Genomic DNA, 19,921 nt, shown 5'->3' with positions numbered 1-19,921 from the left:
AGGGGCGTCAACCTATTTTCTAAAGCACCTGAAGGCCAAACAAGGAATAATGGATGGAAACTAAACAAGGAGAGATTCAACCTAGAAATAAGGAGAATTTTTCTGATAGTGAGAACAATCAACCAATAGAACAGCTCGCCTTCAGAAGTTGTGGGTGCTACATCACTGGAAGCTTTCAAAAGTTTGGACAGCCATCTATCAGAAATGGGATAGGGTCTCCTGCTGGGTCAGGGAGTTGGAGTTGGATTACAAGGTGCCTTCCAACTCTGTTATTCTATTCCTATTCACTTTATAATAGTAACTAGAAGCTTGAATTGTACCTGGAAGCATTCACCCATGAGGATGGAAAATTGTAACAGGGCATCATAATGTCTATTATTCAATATAAGTACTTACGTCAGATGTGATACAAGTAATAAATTGTACTCTTTGTGTGGTAACACTATAATTTTGATATCAAATGAGTATAAAATCAATCCATAATGACACCACTAGTTGTAGTGGCATTTACCCAACAGTGTGCAAGTGGCAGTAGTTGTGAAGCCTTAAAACACAATACACATATAGCATTTCTATTATCTAATTTAAAATATTCCTAAACAGAATTGCCCTGTAGTTTTGGATCCTCCAACCCCCACCTACAATCCATCGAAAATACAATACATATTGCTCTCTTACGGGACAATTGATTCATATTAAAATGAGCCCAATTCTTCTCATTCTTAAATTGATAAATACTAAAGAAGGGACATTTTCCTGAAAGATCATTCTTCCCCCTATTAGGAAGTGATGTAGCAAATAATATAATCGAACATCTTCATTGAATTTCTCTATTTCCTCTGCCCTTTTTTTGCCGCTTTTGGCCATCTCTTCCTAATACGAGGCAAAACGGCGACTAAAAAGCCTTCTTCTCTCGCAGCCATGTTCCAACTTCCCACGCCCAAAAGCTGGATGATCACCGAGATTTTGGCGCCTCAGGTTAACTCTCTCTCGAACATCTTCCTCAGTCAAGAAGATTCCGAGAGCATCCGTAGTTTTCAAATAGTTAAAATGTACTCCATACATAACAAACTCTAACTCCGCATAGCAGACAAATCAAAACTAACGCCGCGAGTTGATGCAGCAGCCTTCAAAATAAAAGAAAGTGCGCGTGCGCCCGATCGAGCTGAAGAACCAATTAAAATATGTATGAGTTTGAACTGCCCTATGGAAGTGCTCAGGTACTCAGGTAGATTCTCTCCAGTTCCTAGGCAACGGTACGCAGGTAAATCCGCTCCACGCTGTTCGCGTATTCCGTAGATATGGAGGGGTGGTTGTATAGATCTAACTACAGAACATCCAAAATGATGAAGATTGGGAGTCTGCATAGTCTATGCCCAGATTCACAAACTGAAATCATTTTAATCTGCTGTAAACCATATTAAGCAACTGGTATGATAGTACTATTTTAAAAATATTTTAAAAATGGAGCTGCCAGTCCACCTTGCTCTTTCAAATCTTGTATAATCTTGAATTTATTTTTTGTCTTTCATTGGACCACATATAAATTGTTATTTGTTTATGCCAATTATTTAATAGCAGTATTTAATGGAATCATCAGGAACAGAAAATATTTGTAAAATATTCATTTTAATGGCTTGCAATTATTTTTAGCCAATCCTTGTCCAAATTCAACTTGTGATACAGAATTTCATGTGAATTTTTTTGTTAAACGAGGTCACCTTAAGAACTGCTTTACTGATAAAGAGCAAAGATTTCAGATATTTATGGATTTAGATTCTTTCCTAAAATTTGCATTTAGATGCTGTACTTAATCTCGTTGATATTTGGACTTCTATCCCTAGCAAAATGTTATATTTTAGAGTCTGAATATGCAAATTCAAGAATTTTTTAAGTGTGTGTGTGTGTGTATGCATGTATGCTTGTGTATAGGTATATTACATTTGTGTGTGTGTATGTATCTAATCCTATGTAGTAGCAGAATTTAACTTCATAATTAACATTCTTCAAAAATATGGGACAAAAAAGATGACTTTGAATTCTTAATCAGGAAGAAAAATAAGATTTTATTATTATTACTGACAACATAGCATGTAATTCCCAACATGGAATACAGCAAATGAAGTATAGAAATCATTTAAAAGAAATAAAGTGCAGTAGAAAAATAGGAATTGAATACAATTACATGGATGAATAATCTTATCCAATTTCAGGTGATCAAGATCCATATGTTTTTTAGTTTAATAGATTTAATTTAATGTAATAATTTAATAGGTGGCCTATCTGAGCTGTCAGATCTAGGCCTCATTCATTGGATGAGTGTCAGCAGCATCAGTGGTGGTAGCAGAAGTAGGATGGACAGCAGTGGCAAAAAGAAAGAGAGTGGCAATCCCAGCGGCCTTCCCAGGGAGCCATATCTAGAACCCAACAGCATCAGTCCTGGCAAACTAGCTAAGGAACTGTGCCTAAACCAGGGGTGTCAAACATGTGACATATCACCACTTTTTCCTCCTTCGCTAAACCGGAGGTGGGTGTGGCCAGCATGTGACACATTCAGCCCATGGACTGCAAGTTTGATACCTTGGCTCTGCTTGCTGATCAGGGGCAGCAGCATTGGTGGCGGTGGCGGCAGCAGCCTGGATGGACCTGAGGGCCATTATGGCATTTCTAAGAGACAGGGGATACAGGTGATAATATTCAAGAAGAGAACTAGAACCTGAAGGAACTGTGACCTTGCTCCTATGATGAGAACCTAAGAATGGCTAATGCATCTATATGAATGTTGGTAATCCTCTACCCAGATGAGAGTTGGGTGGAGGGTTTTGAATGAGTCAGTTCTCCTCTTTGCTGGTCAATAAGAAAGACTGGACAGAGGAAAGTATGGCATATTCAGGCTTCCTTAGTTCAAATTCAGAGCCTGGACAGCATTCACTTGGAAGTCCAGAGATTTAGCTGCTGCTGCTGAATGCGATGCTGAATGTTGGTCAACAACAAGGCACCCCTCATTCTAGGCCTTGTTGAAGAGGAGTATTCTGACTTGGCAAATTGAGGGTTTGGCACCAGCTGTAGTCATAAGAGAATCTCTTTCCACCTTCATGGTATTTGCTCCCCACATTTCTGGCTGTGAGATCCTGTTTTTGAAACTGGGATTAGATGGGATTGTTGCTAATGTACCAGCCTCCCTGCTGTACAGCAACTTCTGGGCTGAACGATGACATGTACAATGCCAGTGTTTCGAGGGGAGCCCCTGCAACTCCTCATGACTTGTACGTCTTGGCTGAGGAGGGGGCAATCGACCAAGCATGCAACCAGTACCATTCAACCCAACTGTGGAAGAAACCGGCCCTGGGGGAAGAGAGAGGCGGCGAAACCACAAAACCTACAGCCAACACTCCACTGCCTGCTTCAAGTGTGGCCAGGAGGGACACCGAGCAGCAGACTGCACAGCCAACTGCCTGGCCAAGGAAACCCCTTCTTGGGCCCCCAGGAGAGTCACCAAGACCTGTAGCAAGCCAGAGAGATGACAAGTGAAGGGAATGGAGGTCATCAAGTTCACCTCATCACCAAAATGGAATGAGTGAACTCCAACCCCACCAGCTGACAGCTAGGGTCTAACCAACACTGACAACATTCCTCTTGTAAGTGGCCTGGTCATACCAGTGATGCTCCCCATTAAGCTAAGTTTCTAGACTCAGGGTTGAAGGCCACTTTATGAGCCCTGCTATACCCAGGCTGCACAAGTTGCCTGGTTAATCCAGACTTAGTTGAAAAATTAGTAATCCACTTGAGGTGGCTAAAAGTACCCATCACATTTTGCCAACTGGATGGATCAGTAGCAGAGGGCATCTCAGCAATGTTTGTCGCCAAACCTATAGAAATATGAATAGGGGCCCACGTAGAGATTTTAAGCTTCATAGTGGCCCCAGGGATGGAACGGCCCCTAGTTCTAGGCTTGGCTTGGCTAAAAAAGTGGACCCCATGTATGAACTGAAGAAGAGGACTGTTGAAAATCCGAACAATTCAATCCTCCCTGGGAGAAAGATGGCGTTTGGAAAGCCACCTCTCCATAGTGGGAAATCAGGGCAGAAGTGCAAGGACAGGAGAAAGGCCTCCCTGCTAACCCCAAAGAATCCCAGGACCAAAGAGGTGTTCAGCAAAAAGGCTTTTTATAAACTCCCCCCACCCCCTCACCAACCAACAGATTGTGCCATAGAAATCCTTCCTGGGGCAAAATTCCCTGAGCTGAAACTATATTCAATGACCATGAGGGATTTAGATGAACTGGGATTGTTTATTGACAAAAAACTTGCCCACAGATTTATTTAACCGCCCAACCCCAGGTAGTGGCCTTGATCATATTGCACAAAAAGAATACGATATAAAAAAGAATAGGGGGTTAAATATGGTTTGCGTGTACCCCTTGCCCCTGATGAAAGACATGGTAGCCCATTTACCCATGGGAAAAATATTCACCAAGCTGGACTTGCGAGAGACCTCCTACTACATGAGAATCAGGGAGGGGTATGATTGGAAGACCACATTCAACTTCCTTTGGGCTGTTTCCAGTTCAAAGTATTCCCTTGACCTTCAATGGGCTCCCAGCAATGTTCATCCAATTGATAAATGAGGTCTTACATGAGCACCTGTATAAGGGGGTATTGGTATATCTAGATCACATTTTAATCTACACACCACTGAAGATGGAGCATGTGAAACTACTGAGGGCCATACTCAAAAAACTGAAGGCCACCAAACTGTGTGCCAGATTTTCCAAATGTGAGTTTTGCCAGAGTAAGATAGACCATCTGGGCTACTGCACAAAGGCATTGAGATGGATCCCCAGAAAGTCCAAATGATTTTGGACTGAACTCTGCCCTGAACCAGAAAGCAGCTACAGAGCTTCTTGGCCTTCACCAACTTTTACCACCAATTCATCCATCATTTGCGCATTCCCCATCATGAACGTACATAAGACAAATTTAGATAAACCTAAATCCAGCCAGCCTCTTAAATGAACTTTGGAATGTCATGCAGCATTTGAGAAGCTCAAACAGCTGTTTGCATCCAAACTGGTTCTGAAGCACTCCAACCCAAATGTCCCCTTTGTCATCCAGCCTGATGTTAGTGATATGGCTGTGGGAGCTGTGTTGCTTCAAAGAAATGGGGATAGAATCTTGCACTTACACTTCCAGCAAATTGTCAGCAATCAAAGAAAGATGGGCAATATGGGAAAAGGGGATTTACACTATGTGTAGGGCACTCCTAACACTGGGGCACTTCCTTGAGGAGAACAAAGTGTCTTTCAAAGTATGGGCTGACTACAAGAACCTAGAGGCACTAAAAAAAAACATTCTAATCAGGTGCAATGGACGCAGTCCTTCAAGTGCTTCAATTTAACATTGCACTACTTTCGGGGTGGGGTGGGGGACTTCTGGCTGATGCATTATCCCAAATGCCTCAATTCAATTGCCCTAAAGCAGTAGTCAAACCTCTACCCCCATCCACAAAAGGCACCCATATGGACCCCCCAGAAGGTCCAAGTTGTCATAGACTGGCAAATCTTTCTCACAGCCAAAGATTTCCAATGCTTCCTGGGCTTTGCTAATTTCTTAGACTCTAGGAAAAAAGGCAAAGGCATTCAGTATTTGATTCATTGAAAAGGCTACCCTATTTCAGATCACTCCTCAGAAAATGCATGGTGTGTTTATGCCCTTCATTTGTTTTTGTCAATTTTACCAGCACTTACCTAACAAGCCATGGCTGACTAAGCTCCCAGCCTCCCACCCAAGTTCTCCTGAGGAATCTGTCAAGGATGAGTTTAACCAGCCCCTTTGGATTTCTCCAAGAGCCTTCCACATCTGGCCTTCAGTTCCCAGGAAGCAGAGGAGAGGAAACCTGGAAAGATACTTTTGTGTTATAACAACCACTACTGGCTCACCAGATTGCGAGAGTGCAGATTCCATTGAGACTGTTTCCCTTCCACCTTTGCCAAGTTCCCATGAGAACTCAGACTTAGAAGACACAATGCAGGAAGGAGAAAGCAACATATAAGAACCCATAGAAGGTGGAGGGAAACCAGAGTGAAGAGGTGAGTGATGTAGGAGATGAGCTGGTTGAGCCCGAGGGAGAGACGTCAAATGCATCATCAGTCTGGAGTCCCTTCAGGCCTAAAAGTCCAGCCTACCTTGAATTTCATTAACTTTTATCTATTGCTTATTTGCTTTGACTGTTAGTAGTTCAGATTCTTGTAGAGAGCACAAGAATGTAATAAACCTTTAATAAAGTACATTTGCACTGCCTGGACTTCTTGATTTTCCTGCACTTGACAGGATTTCTTAAAAATCCTTATTTTATGTGTTAATAATTCATCACTGTTATATAATATTAAGAAATTAGAGGAGAGCATCAGAAGTTTAAATTAACCTCACATGACACCTCAATAGAAATTTACCATGTAACCACAGTACTGTCACTTCTTCAGGTGATAAATATACATTGGTGGTAATAAGGAAGAGACTGGAAAAGAGAGGGTAGTTGAGTTTAAATGGGAAAATAAAATTTATTTAAAATATATTTAAATCAGAAAGTATAGTAGAAGCTAAAATTTTAAGTTATGCAAACTACTATTTTCTCTCACATATACACTCTTATTTATGTATCAAGATTTTTGGAATAAAGCTAATTTGAATATTGTCTCATAGAACCTTAATGACAATAGATCAATAATTAACTGGAACAGAAACTCTAGAAGAGAATCTAGATATTTTTATGTTACAAGAAGCACATACAAAAAAAATGACATTGTCTTAAAAATCCCCACATACTTTCTTCATGAAGAATGATTTTTAAGGAATGGCACCTTTTAAGATCAGAAGAACAACAGCTTGAAATGAAAATTTTCCAGGTTTTACAGCTACTAATTCAACAATGCGGATAAATTGTGGTTATAAAATGGAATTACAATTATAATTACAAACCTACAGCAATCAGAGAGGACAAAGCAGATCAATTTTCTCAGAAAGAAGCACTACCATTTCTGAGCCACTTATCTTGAAAAACTGGTTTTTAGTAAAAGAAAAGATCAAGTGATCTGAGTGTGGTAGAATTTCGAACAGGTAAATAATGAAAAATAAACAATGAGGTGGGATCTGTCAAATGATGTTATTGAATTACTTAGTAATTGAGAAAGAATGAAGCCTTACAAAAGGATATCAAGAAAGTAGGAAATAAAGATTCTTATCTGTAATGTGATGATTCAGCAATGCATGAAAAAATAAAAATCAGAAGATTAATTTTTAAAGAAATATTTTATAATATTTTATTTTTATTTATTTTCTCCAAAGAACCTAGAGACTTCAGCAGATTTATTTTTTAAAAAAACCCTTGGAGTTAAAATACTTTTTCTAGCTTTAACAGCTTTTTTTTTTTTTACAAAACAGCTGTTATTTTTTTAAAAAATCTGAAAAAAACCCAACATCTCAATGAGACATCTGAGCTGCAAAAATCCGACAAATTAGTCTTTTAGGTCTATTGTTTGCCTTCTAGTGGTTAATTAGATTTTTGTAGAAGTTCTAATAACCACAACTTTGTGAATCTGATCAAGGAAAAACTTCATGATAGAATGAAAGAAATAAAAACAACTGCTTGTACATTGCTATGAAGAGCTGCTTCCTCTATTTATTGTCAGAATGTATAAAAACAAGGATATGGTTGGATTCAAGAAGTATCACTTGGTTATTAAAAGAAATCTGAATATTCTTCCATTTTCTTTTATATAGTGTAAAATGATGGTATAAACTGTTTTTTTCTCCCATTAGAATGAGGTTTAACTAAACTCAAAATTTGAAATGGTGTTCTTTTCTTAATATTATATGTCTGTCCAAAGTTGAAGTCGGTAAGGACCTCAAAAATTATTCTCATTGGATTTTTATTTACTTTATTTTTGTTAATAATTAATATTCTAAATCAGTGGTTCCCAAACTGGACGGTACCGCCCTCTGGATGGCGGTGGGATGGCTTAGGGGGGCAGTAAGAGGCAAGGGGGGTGGCAGGGGGCGGAGAGAGGCAAGGGGGGCGGCAGAGGGGCGCTAAGAGGCAAAGGGGATGGCAGAGGAGTGCTGGAGGTAGCCTCCTCTAGCGAGCCATTCAGAACCAGTTTGCTCACTCAGCCCCACCCATCTGGAAGCTGCTCGATTGCTCGCTCCCCCCGCCCATCTGCACTATGCTAGCCCTGCCCACCGCTCACTGATTTGCTGGCTCACCAATCGCCCCGTCCGCCTCTAAGAGCCCTATCTAAACCCAGTTATGCTCTTAGAAGTGGGCGGGATGATTGGTGAGCCAGCCAATCAGTGAGCAGTGGGCAGGGCTAGCATAGTGCAGACGGGTGGGGGGAGTGAGTGATCAAAGGGAGGCCACTTCGCCTCCCTTCGCTCCCACTTTGACTTGATGAGGTCGCTGCAGCTGCCGGGCATGGACGGACGGAAGTAGGCAGAGTGGCGGGGAAGCCCGGGTGGGCAGGCGAGCGAGCGAGAGAGCTGCCTGATCCTCCATCGCTCCGTCCTCACCCGGCAGCTGCAGCAACCTCATCAAGACAAATTGGAGGCAAAGGGGCCTCGGTGCCCTGCCTGATCCTCCTTCGCTCGCTTGCTATTTTGCCTGCACGGGGTGCCTCGGCGGAAGCCCTTTGCTGGCGGCCAGACCTCTCCTCCCCTCCCTGGGGCGACAGCCAGTCCATGCTCACCATCCCAGTAGCGCAGCGGCCGCCCGGCCTGCGAAGAGAGGGAGTGAGTGAGAATGAAGGTTGGGGGAGAGCAGCAGAAGGGGTGGGGGCTCCACATTCCCCCCCCCACTGGAGCCTTCCCAGAGGAGGCAGGGCTCGGGAATGTGGGGCGGGGGGGGCGCTGTCTGGAGTGGGACTAAATGACCTCTGGGGGTCCCTCTGACTCTGGAGACCAGAAGCAAGCAAACACACACACACACACACACACACACACACAGCAAAAGTGTCTGGTTTTGAATATAATCCTCCCTAGTGCTTGGGGAAAAAATAAGAGGAATATTTGGATATACATTTTGAATTAACTTGGGAAGAAAATTGCTAAAATCACTTTTAGCTGTGTTCTGCATTAAGGATTCATGCAGTAGCATTTCTTGTTGAATTAGCAGAGTAATATTTACAACAGCCAGCTAAGATAGTTTCATCTGTCTTATAATGTGCGTGGGTAGAGATTTAGGCATAAGTGCAATGTTTGCCTGTGATTATATAATAAATTCACATCTTACACATTTGAATTAGATGTTTTTCAATTCATGTTTAACCTATACTTGATATACTTGTATTCAATACATAAGGTGTTAATTATGTCAATGGAAGAGATAGGAAACTGCATTAGTGATATATATGTCAATGCGTTGATTTGTACTAAAATGTTTAGTTTAAAGAAGTTATAAGGAATCACAAATATGAATGTGGAAAATGTAGTGTATTTGTGGATGACCCTTTGCATGAGTTGTATTAGGAAAAATATAATAATAATAATAATAATAATAATAATAATAGTAATAGTAATAGTAATAGTAATAGCAATAGCAATAGCAAAAGCAAAAGCAAAAGCAAAAGCAAAAGCAAAAGCAAAAGCAAAAGCAAAAGCAAAAGCAAAAGCAAAAGCAAAAGCAAAAGCAAAAGCAAAAGCAAAAGCAAAAGCAAAAGCAAAAGCAAAAGCAAAAGTAAAAATAAAAGATAAAGTGGACAGTAAAAAAACTTGGTTATGGTTAACAACAGGTACATTAAAGAAAGAAACAGAGTCACTAATCCTGGCTGCGCAAGAACAAGCTATCCGCACAAATGCCATTAAGGCCAAAATCGAAAAATCCTCTGATGATGCCAAATGCAGACTCTGCAAAGAAGTTGATGAAACTGTTGACCACATACTCAGCTGCTGTAAAAAAATCGCGCAGACTGACTATTAAATGCGGCACAATTCAGTGGCACAAATGATCCACTGGAATTTGTGCAAAAATTATAATATTAAAACAGCAACAAACTGGTGGGAACATAAGCCTGAAAAAGTCGTCGAGAGTCAGATGGTCAAGATCTTGTGGGATTTTCACATACAAACGGATAAAATACTGGCGCATAATACACCAGACATCACACTGGTTGAGAAAAATAAGGTTACAATCATAGACATCGCAATACCAGGTGATAGCAGGGTCGCCGAGAAGGAATATGAAAAAATTGTGAAATACCAGGACTTAAAAATCGAAATCCAACGATTATGGCACAAACCAGCAGTGGTAATTCCAGTGATAATCGGCACACTGGGTGCTATTCCAAAAGCACTGGAATTACATTTAAAACGGTTAAAAATTGACAAAATCACCATCAGTCAAATGCAAAAGGCCGCACTGCTTGGATCCGCACACATATTACGAAAATACGTTACGACGTCCTAGGCCCATGGGTGGGGCCCGACTAGTAATTAATGCCAAATCCGGCGAAACAACTGGCCGCTGTGATACAATTCTGTTGATGCAATAATAATAATAATAATAATAATAATAATAATAATAATAATAATAATAATAATAATAATAATAATAATAATTCCCCAAAGAGTTAAAAGGCTACATTTTGCTAGAATTATTCTTTGCTTCCAAACTGTTGAGGAAGGAGATTGGACTCCATTGTCTATATTTCCCTTTCCATCCCCATGGTTCTTTAGTGAAAATTATAACCCAAGAACATATAGATCTGTTAAAATGTTCCCCTTCCCATTTTCCATATTGGAAATCCCTAGGTATCATGCAATAATCTCATCAAATAATTCAAGCAAATGTTGGTGACATTGAGCTGAAGCCAAAGTTCAAGAAATCGTACCAAGAGTTTTGGTTACAGAAAGAAATTTCTGATCGCTATCCTACACTATGGATAATGGTTAAGAAGCTCCTTGTTGCATTTCCAACATCATATTTGGTGAAACATGGCTTCAGTGTGGTCATCTAACTTCTCTCCAAACAAAGAAAATGACTCCAGGTTACTGAATGTGGTGATTTAAGACTCCTGCTAAGTGACTTAAAACCAGACATTGGGAAACTGGTATCACTTCATCAAGCCCATCCATCACATTAAGAATTTACGGAACAGTGAAGTAGTTACTAAATTTTACTGAGTTTACTAAGTTACTAGTCACTAAGGTTCTTGATAAATGACTATCAGACTTTGAAAACCTGGTATCACTGGATCATGTTCAACAATTTTGTTGAATTAACTAACTACAAAGGTTTTTAAATTGGATTTGAATAAATGTGCAATTAATTGTTACAGTTTTGAATTTTATTGTTACCATCTTTCTTCTGTCATGCAAACCTCCCAATCACATGACTCCCAGCCACACCCACCAAGCCATGCCCACAGAACCGGTCGTAAAAAAATTTGAATTCCACCACTGGGTGGGGGGCACTGAGGATCAGTTTGTAGCACCAAGGGGATGAACTGAAAAAGTTTGGGAACCACTGTTCTAAATTAACATTTTAAATTAATAATTTAATATTATAGTGAATGACAAAAGTGTGAAAGAAATATGACAAAGTGAAAGTACAGTGATAAATCATATTATCAATAAACACACTTATATAATACTTATCTAATGCAAATGTTTTTGAAGTATGTATATATTTCTAATGCATTTATATAATTATCATGATTTTCTTAATCTTCTATATTTTGTATAAATGTCCAATGTTTAATTATACTTGTCCACTTACTTTGGCCATGTTATGTGAGATAATTCATTGGAGAAAGCAATTATATTTGAAATAATTAGCAGTAAAAGGAAATCAGGCCATCAAAGAATATGGTGGCTGGACATCATTAAAACGGACACTAACCAGAACATAGAAAAATTCAAAAAACTAGAACAAGTTTGAAAGATGTGGAGAAACCTAGGCCATAGAATCCCCAATAATCAGGCACAGCTGAATGGATAACATCAACATCATATCCACTAAAAGTCAATGTCTATAGGCAATTTGCTTGGTGTTAGATACTTGCTCTAACTACAGTGGTTTCCACCAAAGTCCTCTGTTCTGGCAGGAACAGAGGTTTAATCCTATTGGTCGAAGGGTCTGACAGCTCCCTATAAAAGGGCTGCTGTCAGACTCAACCTTCGCTGGATTGTTCTCACTTATACTTAATAAAGAGCTGTTGTTACCGTTAGCCTGTGTGTGCCTATCCATTACCCAATTTAACACTGGCGACAAGGATGGGATTGGAAGGCAACTAGGCGAACTGAAGAGCATAGCAATCCAACAAGTAAATCCAGCCAAGAGCTCAGCGTGGCTTCGAGCAGCCATTTTTGAACGGCAAACTCAAAATGCCCTCTGAACACAAAATGGCCATGCATGCCCCACCGACTCCATATGACCCAGTCACCGAGCATTGGGACTCGTACATGCTACGATTTGACTGCTTCCTCGAGGCAAACGACCTCATGGGCCTTTCTGAAGGCCAGAAAAAGAACATGTTCCTCGGGTACTGCGGCTGGGAAGTGTTCGAGACGGTACCACTACAATCAGTCACCTGGTCCGTGCTTCAGCAGACACTGAGGACCCACTATGCGCCCAAGCCATCCAAGCACGTTCGCCGGTATGAATTTAACATCAGAAACCAGAAGGAGGGCGAGTCAATTAACGAGTACGTTGCAGTGCTCCGCAAGGCCGCAGTGTACAGCGAATTCCGAGATTGGACAAACTGATTCTAGATGCATAATTTGCAGCGTACGGGACATTAACCTACAGAGGAGGTTACTCGCTAAATCTAACCTCACTCTGCAGATCACCTTGGACGAAACCACCGCGGGTCCGAATCAGCTGCCAAATCTACTGAGACTCTGCAGTGCCAAAGTGCTCCACAAGACGCGCGAAAGAGTACACGCATACATCGTGAGACTGCAGAGTCCGAGAGCTCAGAAGGCGAAGAAGATGACAGCTGCTGCATGCGCAGTAGGCGCAAACAACTGGTGCGCAGATTCAAACTGTGTCTCCCGCCTTGCACTAGCTGCAGAGGAGACCATGCCAGATCGGCTTGCCGTTTCCGCGACACAAATTGCCAGGGCTGCGAGCGAAAGAGGTACATCGCCAAGGTGTACTGGAGCAAATTCCCTGCCACTGCCTGGCAGCCTAGAAATGCACGAAACCGCCAACAGAGGCCCAGCCATGGGGCCTGGCAGAAGCCACTATGGCTCTCAGAGGGCGACAATAGAGTCACCTACCACATGTCAATCGGCCAAGTCCACACCAGGTGGCAAAAAAAGCTGAAGGTCACAGTCCTCATCGACATCAGGTCATCACTGACCATCATACCATGGTCTACCCTAAGCAGGCTATCCCTAGCCTAAAGAAGCAGCATCTTTGTACCCCTGACATCCGCCTACACGATTACCAGGGAAACCAGGTCCCCGTTGTGGGTCAAAGTACCTTCCAGGTGAAGTTCAAGCAGTTCAGCGGGAAACTCCCAGTGACAGTGGTCAGCGGCAACCTGAAGAGCCTCCTAGGCTAGATTGGTTCCAAGCCCTGGGCTTAGAGGAGACCGGTATCAATGCCTTGAAAGACGACAGCGCTGAAGCCATCTTTAAGGAGTTCGAGAATGTCTTCGGCATCAGTCTGGGTAAGTATCTGAGGACTCCAATTTCCTTTAGTTTGGACCTCAACATAGCCCCAATAAGACTAAAACCCAGGAGAGTACCTTTTGCTCCCCGCCCCAAAATTGACAGGGAAATTGATAAGCTTGTAGGCCAGGGAATACAAGAGCCAGTCGATCACGCACGCTGGGAGACCCCTACAGTAACACCTGTCAAATCTGATGGATCTGTCCGCATCTGCGCGGACTACAAGTGCACAATAAATGAAGTGCTACAACAAAGCATCTACCCTGTACTCTTTGTATAGCACCTTCATTCATTAGGCCCTGGAAATTTTTTTGCAAAATTGGAAATGGTTCAGGCATACCAACAATTGCCTGTAGATGGTGCTACGGTGGAGGCCCAAACCATTGTGATGCACAGGGGTGCATTCCAATGTCACCGCCTGCAATTCGGCGTTAGTATTGCCCCTGGACTGTTCCAAAGCATCATGGAATGGTTTTTGCAGGGGATTCCAGGAGTCGTTCCCTATTTCGCTGACATCTTGGTATCGGCTGCAAATGAGGCGTAACTTTTAAACATGTACGAACAGTTTTGGCTCAAATTAAAGACAAAGGCCTCTGTCCCAAAAAAGAGAAATGCCAAATTAACGTGTCAAGGGTTGAATTCTTAGGGTACCTAATTGATGGCTCTCGGATTCACCCGACCACACAAAAAATCAAAGCAATTCAGGACACCCCCACACCTCGCAATCAAACCGAGCTGTAGGCATTCCTCGGGCTCCTTAATTTCTACAGTGTCTTTCTTAAACAGAAAGCCACCATTGCTGAGCCCTTACACCGTCTCCTGGCTAAGAACGTGAAGTGCTCCTGGGGCAAAGCTAAGGCAACCGCATTTGCCGCGGTAAAATGACTCCTGTCGGCGGATTCCTTCCTGGTACGATACAGCCAGACCCTGTTGTTGGTGCTGACTTTCAATGCTTCCCCGTTCGGCGTTGGTGCCATCCTCAGCCACCAGATGCCCAATGAACCAAAGGCTCTATTGCATTTTACTCCAGGACTTTGTCTGCCACAGAGCGGAACTACAGCCAGCTGGACCGTGAGGCTTTGGCTGCAGTGGCCGGAGTAAAGAGGTTTCATGAGTACCTGTATGGCCGGGACTTCAAACTGGTTATGGACCACAAGCCGTTGTTAGGCTTACTGGCTGGGGACCGACCTACCCCAGTGTCATTATCACCCCGCATGACCAGATGGACCATCTTCCTAGCTGTCTACTCCTACCATCTCATCCACAGACCAGGCTCCACTTTGGGGCACTCTGATGCTCTCAGCCGCTGCCCGCTGCCTGAACTTCTCGCTGACCCTACCACCGAGACTCCAGTTCTCCTCATTGACTGCCTGGAGACTGGGCCTGTCTCACCAAGTGACATTGCCCATCACTCTGCAAAGACTCCACCATCAAGCAAATTTTGAACTGGGTGTGGAGAGGGTGGCCCAAGGGACCTGTTGGGGCTCATTTCAAAATGTATTTTGCCAAATGCGATGAGATATCGGTTATAAATGGCTGTCTACTGTGGAAGGGACCAGGTTGTTGTTCCACCCAAACTGCGCATTGCAGTATTAGAGGCTTTACATGTAGGGCATCCTGGAATTGTCAGGATGAAGTCTTTGGCTAGGAGTTACGTGTGGTGGCCTAACATGGAGAGGGAGATCGAAGAATGGGTGGCTACCTGCACACTGTCCCAGGAGTCCAGACCAGCTCCCCAGAGGCACTCGCTAAGGAGTGGGAGTGACCTCAAGCACCATGGTCTAGGGTGCACATTGACTTTGCTGGCCCAGTTCATGGCCAGACATTTCTCGTAGTTGTGGACACCTACTCGAAATGGTTAGAGGTAGTCCTGATGACCTCCACTACAGAAGAAGTGGTTATCAAGGTGCTACGGAGACTTTTCTCCACACACAGCCTGCCCGACGTCTTGGTCTCGGAAAACGGGCCCCAATTCACGGCCATGCAATTTGAGACCTTCCTAGCAGCTCAGGGAATCAGGCATCCCCTGGTCGTGCCATTCCATCCGGCCTCCAATGGTCAGGCGGAGAAAATGGTGAGATCTGCAAAAGAGGCCCTCTCTAGGATGGGCCCAGGAGATTGGCAAACACGGGTTGATCACTAATTTGCTAATTCAGCACATCACACCCAGTGCCACTACAGGGAGAAGCCCCTCCAAGCTTCTCATGGGTCGACGGCTAAGGTCCACTTAGACGGCTACACCACAGTTATTCTGCCTCATCCCCCCCCAGACTCCACAAGCAAGATTTGGACATTTAGTGTAGGGGATTTGGTATATGCCCACAACTACGCTGGGGAAACTCTGTGGATTCCTGCCACAGTGATAGGCATCACCGGCCCTCGCTCTTACCTCAAAGGTTTAGGTTTAGGTTTATTTGGATTTATATGCCGCCCTTCTCCAAAAGGACTCAGGACTCCTAGAGCTTGAGGACGGTAGGAATTAGAGAAGGCATATTGACCAACTCTGTGGCCACCTCTCCAACTCCACTCTGAGACAACCAGAGGTAACTCCTGCACAAGTTAGCCAAAGCCCTACCCAAACAGAGCAAACACTCACTCCTTCCCTGGCCAGCTCAAGCCCGAGGGTACCAGGGAACTTATCTGGTTTTGTTGCAGGCCCGCAGCGAGCTCCGAGTGAACTGGCTCTAGAAGCTCCAGCTGCAGCCTATGAAGGGTTCCAGGAGCTTCCACCAAGTGGAGCTGCAGAGCAAACAGGTCCGTCCAACCTGTCCAAGGAAACCCCTCCTACTGACCTGCACAGGTCAGGCAGAGCTACCCAAAAGCCTGCCTACCTGCGTGAGTACGTAACTAGTAAGATTGTTCCATCCAAGAGGGGAGGGGTGTTAGATACTTGCTCTAACTACAGTGGTTTCCACCAAGATCCTCTGTTCTGGCGGGAACAGCGGTTTAATCCTATTGGTCAAAAGGTCTGACAGCTCTCTATAAAAGGGCTGCTGTCAGGCTCAACCTTCGCTGGATTGTTCTCACTTGTTGTACTTACCGTTGTTACCGTTAGCCTATCCATTACCCAATTTAACACTTATCTTCATAAACAATTTAGAAGAGGGAATAGAAGGAGAAATCATCAAATTTGCAGACAGCAACAAGCAGAAAGGATAACCAAAACCCCAGAAGATAGACTCAAGATTCAGAAGGATCTCAACAGACTTGCACACTCTGACAAAATGAAATTCAATGGTAAGAAAGTAAGGTTTTACATTTAGGCAAGAAAAGTCAAATGTACAGGTATAGAATAGGTGAAACCTGGCTCAATAGCAGTAATGCAAGAGGGATCTTAGAGTCCTAGTGGACAATCACTTAAATATGAGACAACAGCATGCAGAAGCAGCCAAAACAGCCAATGTAATCCTAGGTTGCATTAACAGAGGGATAGAATTAAGATCACATGAAGTGTCAGTACCGCTTTATAATGCCTTAATAAAACCACACTTGAATATTGCATCCAATTTTGGTCGCCAATATAAAAACAATGTTGAGACTCTGGAAAGAAGGCAGAGAAGAGGAGCAAAGATTATTAGAGGGGTGGAGTATAAAACATATGAACAGTTGCAGGAATTAGATATGTTTAGTCTGTTAAAAAGAAGGAGTAAGTGTAACATGCTAGCAATATTCTAATGTTTGAGGGCTGCCACGGAGAAAAGGGGGCCAAGCTATTTTCCAAAGCACCAGAAGGCAGGACAAAAAGCAATGGATGGAGACTAAGCAAGCTAAAACTAAGAGAAGCAACCTAGAACTAGGGAGAAATTTCCTGCCAGAGAAAGCAATGAACAAGTGTCACAGCTTACCTTCAGAAGTTGTGGGTGGTCCATTACTGGAGATTTTTAAGAAGAGATTGGATAGCCATTTCTCCAGAATGCTTGTGCAAGGGGTTGGACTAGAATATCTCCAAGGTCCTTTCCAACTCTGTTATTCTATTACTCTGTTAAATGTAATCAGGTCTTTAATTCAATAAATAAAAGGGACTGATAATGATATTATTTATTAATAATAGTATTTCCAATGCTGCAATATCAGTCTTTTTCCATTGTAAGGCCATAAAGTATCCATTTGTATTGTCCACTTATCAAATTCCATGTATTAGATAATTTAAAAAATATTATCATCTGAAAATTGTCACATAATCATATTTAAACCCAGAGTTGTTTGTTATCATATCGTTGGCAAATAAATTCAAGAAATATAATTATTTCTCCCAAAACTTAGTAAGAATAGGTCATTGTAAAACTATATGTTTTAAAGAAATATTATCCTTATCACATTTTCCACAAAACTATTTTCGACAGTCCTTTTCTATACAAACATAACGGAGTCCAATAAATTTTAAATATTATTTTTTGTTGTAATTTTGTTATAAGTCGTAATTTGACATTCTTGCTATGGAAGTTAAGACTTTCCTGTTGTCTAGGCAATAAGGACCATCTAACTCTTTATTCCACTTATTTCTTAGTATCTGCATAGCAAATTATTTATTAATAATAAATATCTATTAAAACCAGAAGGATTTTTAGTTATAAGGGATTTTACAAGTTTTTCTAGTAACAGGTATCTCTGATGCTGAAATTACTTCTAGTCCAAACAATGTTGTTAAAAGTTATAGCCATAAATATTGCCATTGAATTACATTTGATAGATGATATAATCTTTAAAAATTAATCTTCATCATCTATCACTGGCACAAATGCAGCACAAATGAGATCAGGAATGAATTGCCCCCTTTAAAAGATTATTTTCCTTACCTGGGTTTTTTAAAATCGGTTTTTATATATGTCATGACAATAATAATATATGCTTATATATAAGTTTATATGTTTGTTTAATGAGCAGTGTCATCAAACTAAAAAAACAAAATGTATATATGGTGTTGGCATCACACCAAATGACCCCCTTTCAGATATGATGTTGTTTAACCTCATCTCAATATCAGATGATGCTGATATGACCAGAAAATGTCACCTATTGGATGTGTTGTATTTAATTTGATTCCATCAAGGAAAAAATAAAAACTGTTAAATCAAATCTACAGTGAATGAATAACTCTAGTCCTAATCTTGTATGAATTCAGGTCAAAATTAATTAAAGTGAATAATTAACAGAACCCTAGGCTTTATTGTACTTTGGAAGCAAATCTTAATTGTCTATTAGGAAATAAAGGCCTAAAATTTTATTTTCATGGTGTTTTTTAAATCACTCTTAATTTCAGTGAAAAAGAATTTTTAAAACTACAGCCTCCTTTACTTTTCTTAAAATTAAAGACATGGCTTCTCAAATTTTAACTGGAAAGATGGATACATGTCTATACACACATTTGCACATATTTTGGCAAATTTTAACCAGAAAGATCCATGCATATATATGCTGGTGCGTATGTGCGTGCACATGCACACACACAGAATTTAACTAGTAACACAGTGATACTAGTAATACAAATACAAACATACATATAAGCATTCTGAAGTATAGCTATTTTGTACCCTTTTGTACAAAAGAAAACAAATATTTTATTTCTCCTCTAGCAAACAAGCAACATAAAAGTGGTCGTTTACAAACAACTATTCATTTAGTGACTGCTTAAAGTTACAATGACACTGAAAAAACTGATTTATGATTGTTTCACACTTAACACAGACACATCTTACAAATATTATAGACACGCATAAACATGTGGGGAATCTGTACTATATCCATATCCCAGAACTATGATTGTGGCATACATGTATGTACAGCTCAGTCACATGCAAGCAAGTAGAGTGGGGGTGGAGTAGTATGTCCAGGCATATCTGGGTTGAAACTGCATGGCTTTATAAATCATTTTAAAAATATTCACTCCAATTGTGCTTTCATAAAGGTCAATAGTTTTCAAGATGGCAACCTCAAATTCCAAAATGTATAGCATTCCAAAATGCTTAAAAGTTTAAATGAAGTCTATGTTATTGCTTCATTAGAGATCCCCACAATCACACAATAGAATTCAAGGCTTCTCATTACAGAATGCAACAAAATCTGTTGGTGTTTTGATGAAAAAAATTGTTTTTTCAAGCCAATCTTATTTAACTGTAATTGTGCTGCAATTCTAAGGAGGTGATCACAGAAAAAGGGAAGCCATATCCTGCAATACTTACTGGGAACCCTGTATAAATGTAACCAATAAGACCATATTAAATCCCTGCAAAGAACCTTAGACAAGGAAGTATTTT

The 19,921-nt window shown here is 41.4% G+C and overlaps 1 protein-coding gene across 3 annotated transcripts in view; it reads right to left on the bottom strand.

Annotated features, from left to right (window-relative positions):
• The window catches only part of CEP72 (centrosomal protein 72), a 41,130-nt gene extending 40,058 nt beyond the window's left edge, over positions 1 to 1,072 (bottom strand). For all 3 annotated transcript variants that reach the window (XM_081971618.1, XM_081971619.1, XM_081971620.1), the window contains exon 1: positions 960 to 1,072. In XM_081971618.1, coding sequence (XP_081827744.1) covers positions 960 to 1,065 — 106 coding nt within the window. In that variant the 5' untranslated portion in view covers positions 1,066 to 1,072. The remainder of the gene's footprint in view (positions 1 to 959) is intronic.
• Positions 1,073 to 19,921: the final 18,849 nt, after the last annotated feature.

Source organism: Natrix helvetica (genome assembly GCF_964273705.1).
Source record: "Natrix helvetica genome assembly, chromosome: Z".
In the NCBI taxonomy this organism is placed as follows: domain Eukaryota; kingdom Metazoa; phylum Chordata; class Lepidosauria; order Squamata; family Natricidae; genus Natrix; species Natrix helvetica.
This window is presented reverse-complemented; position numbering and strand designations above follow the sequence as displayed.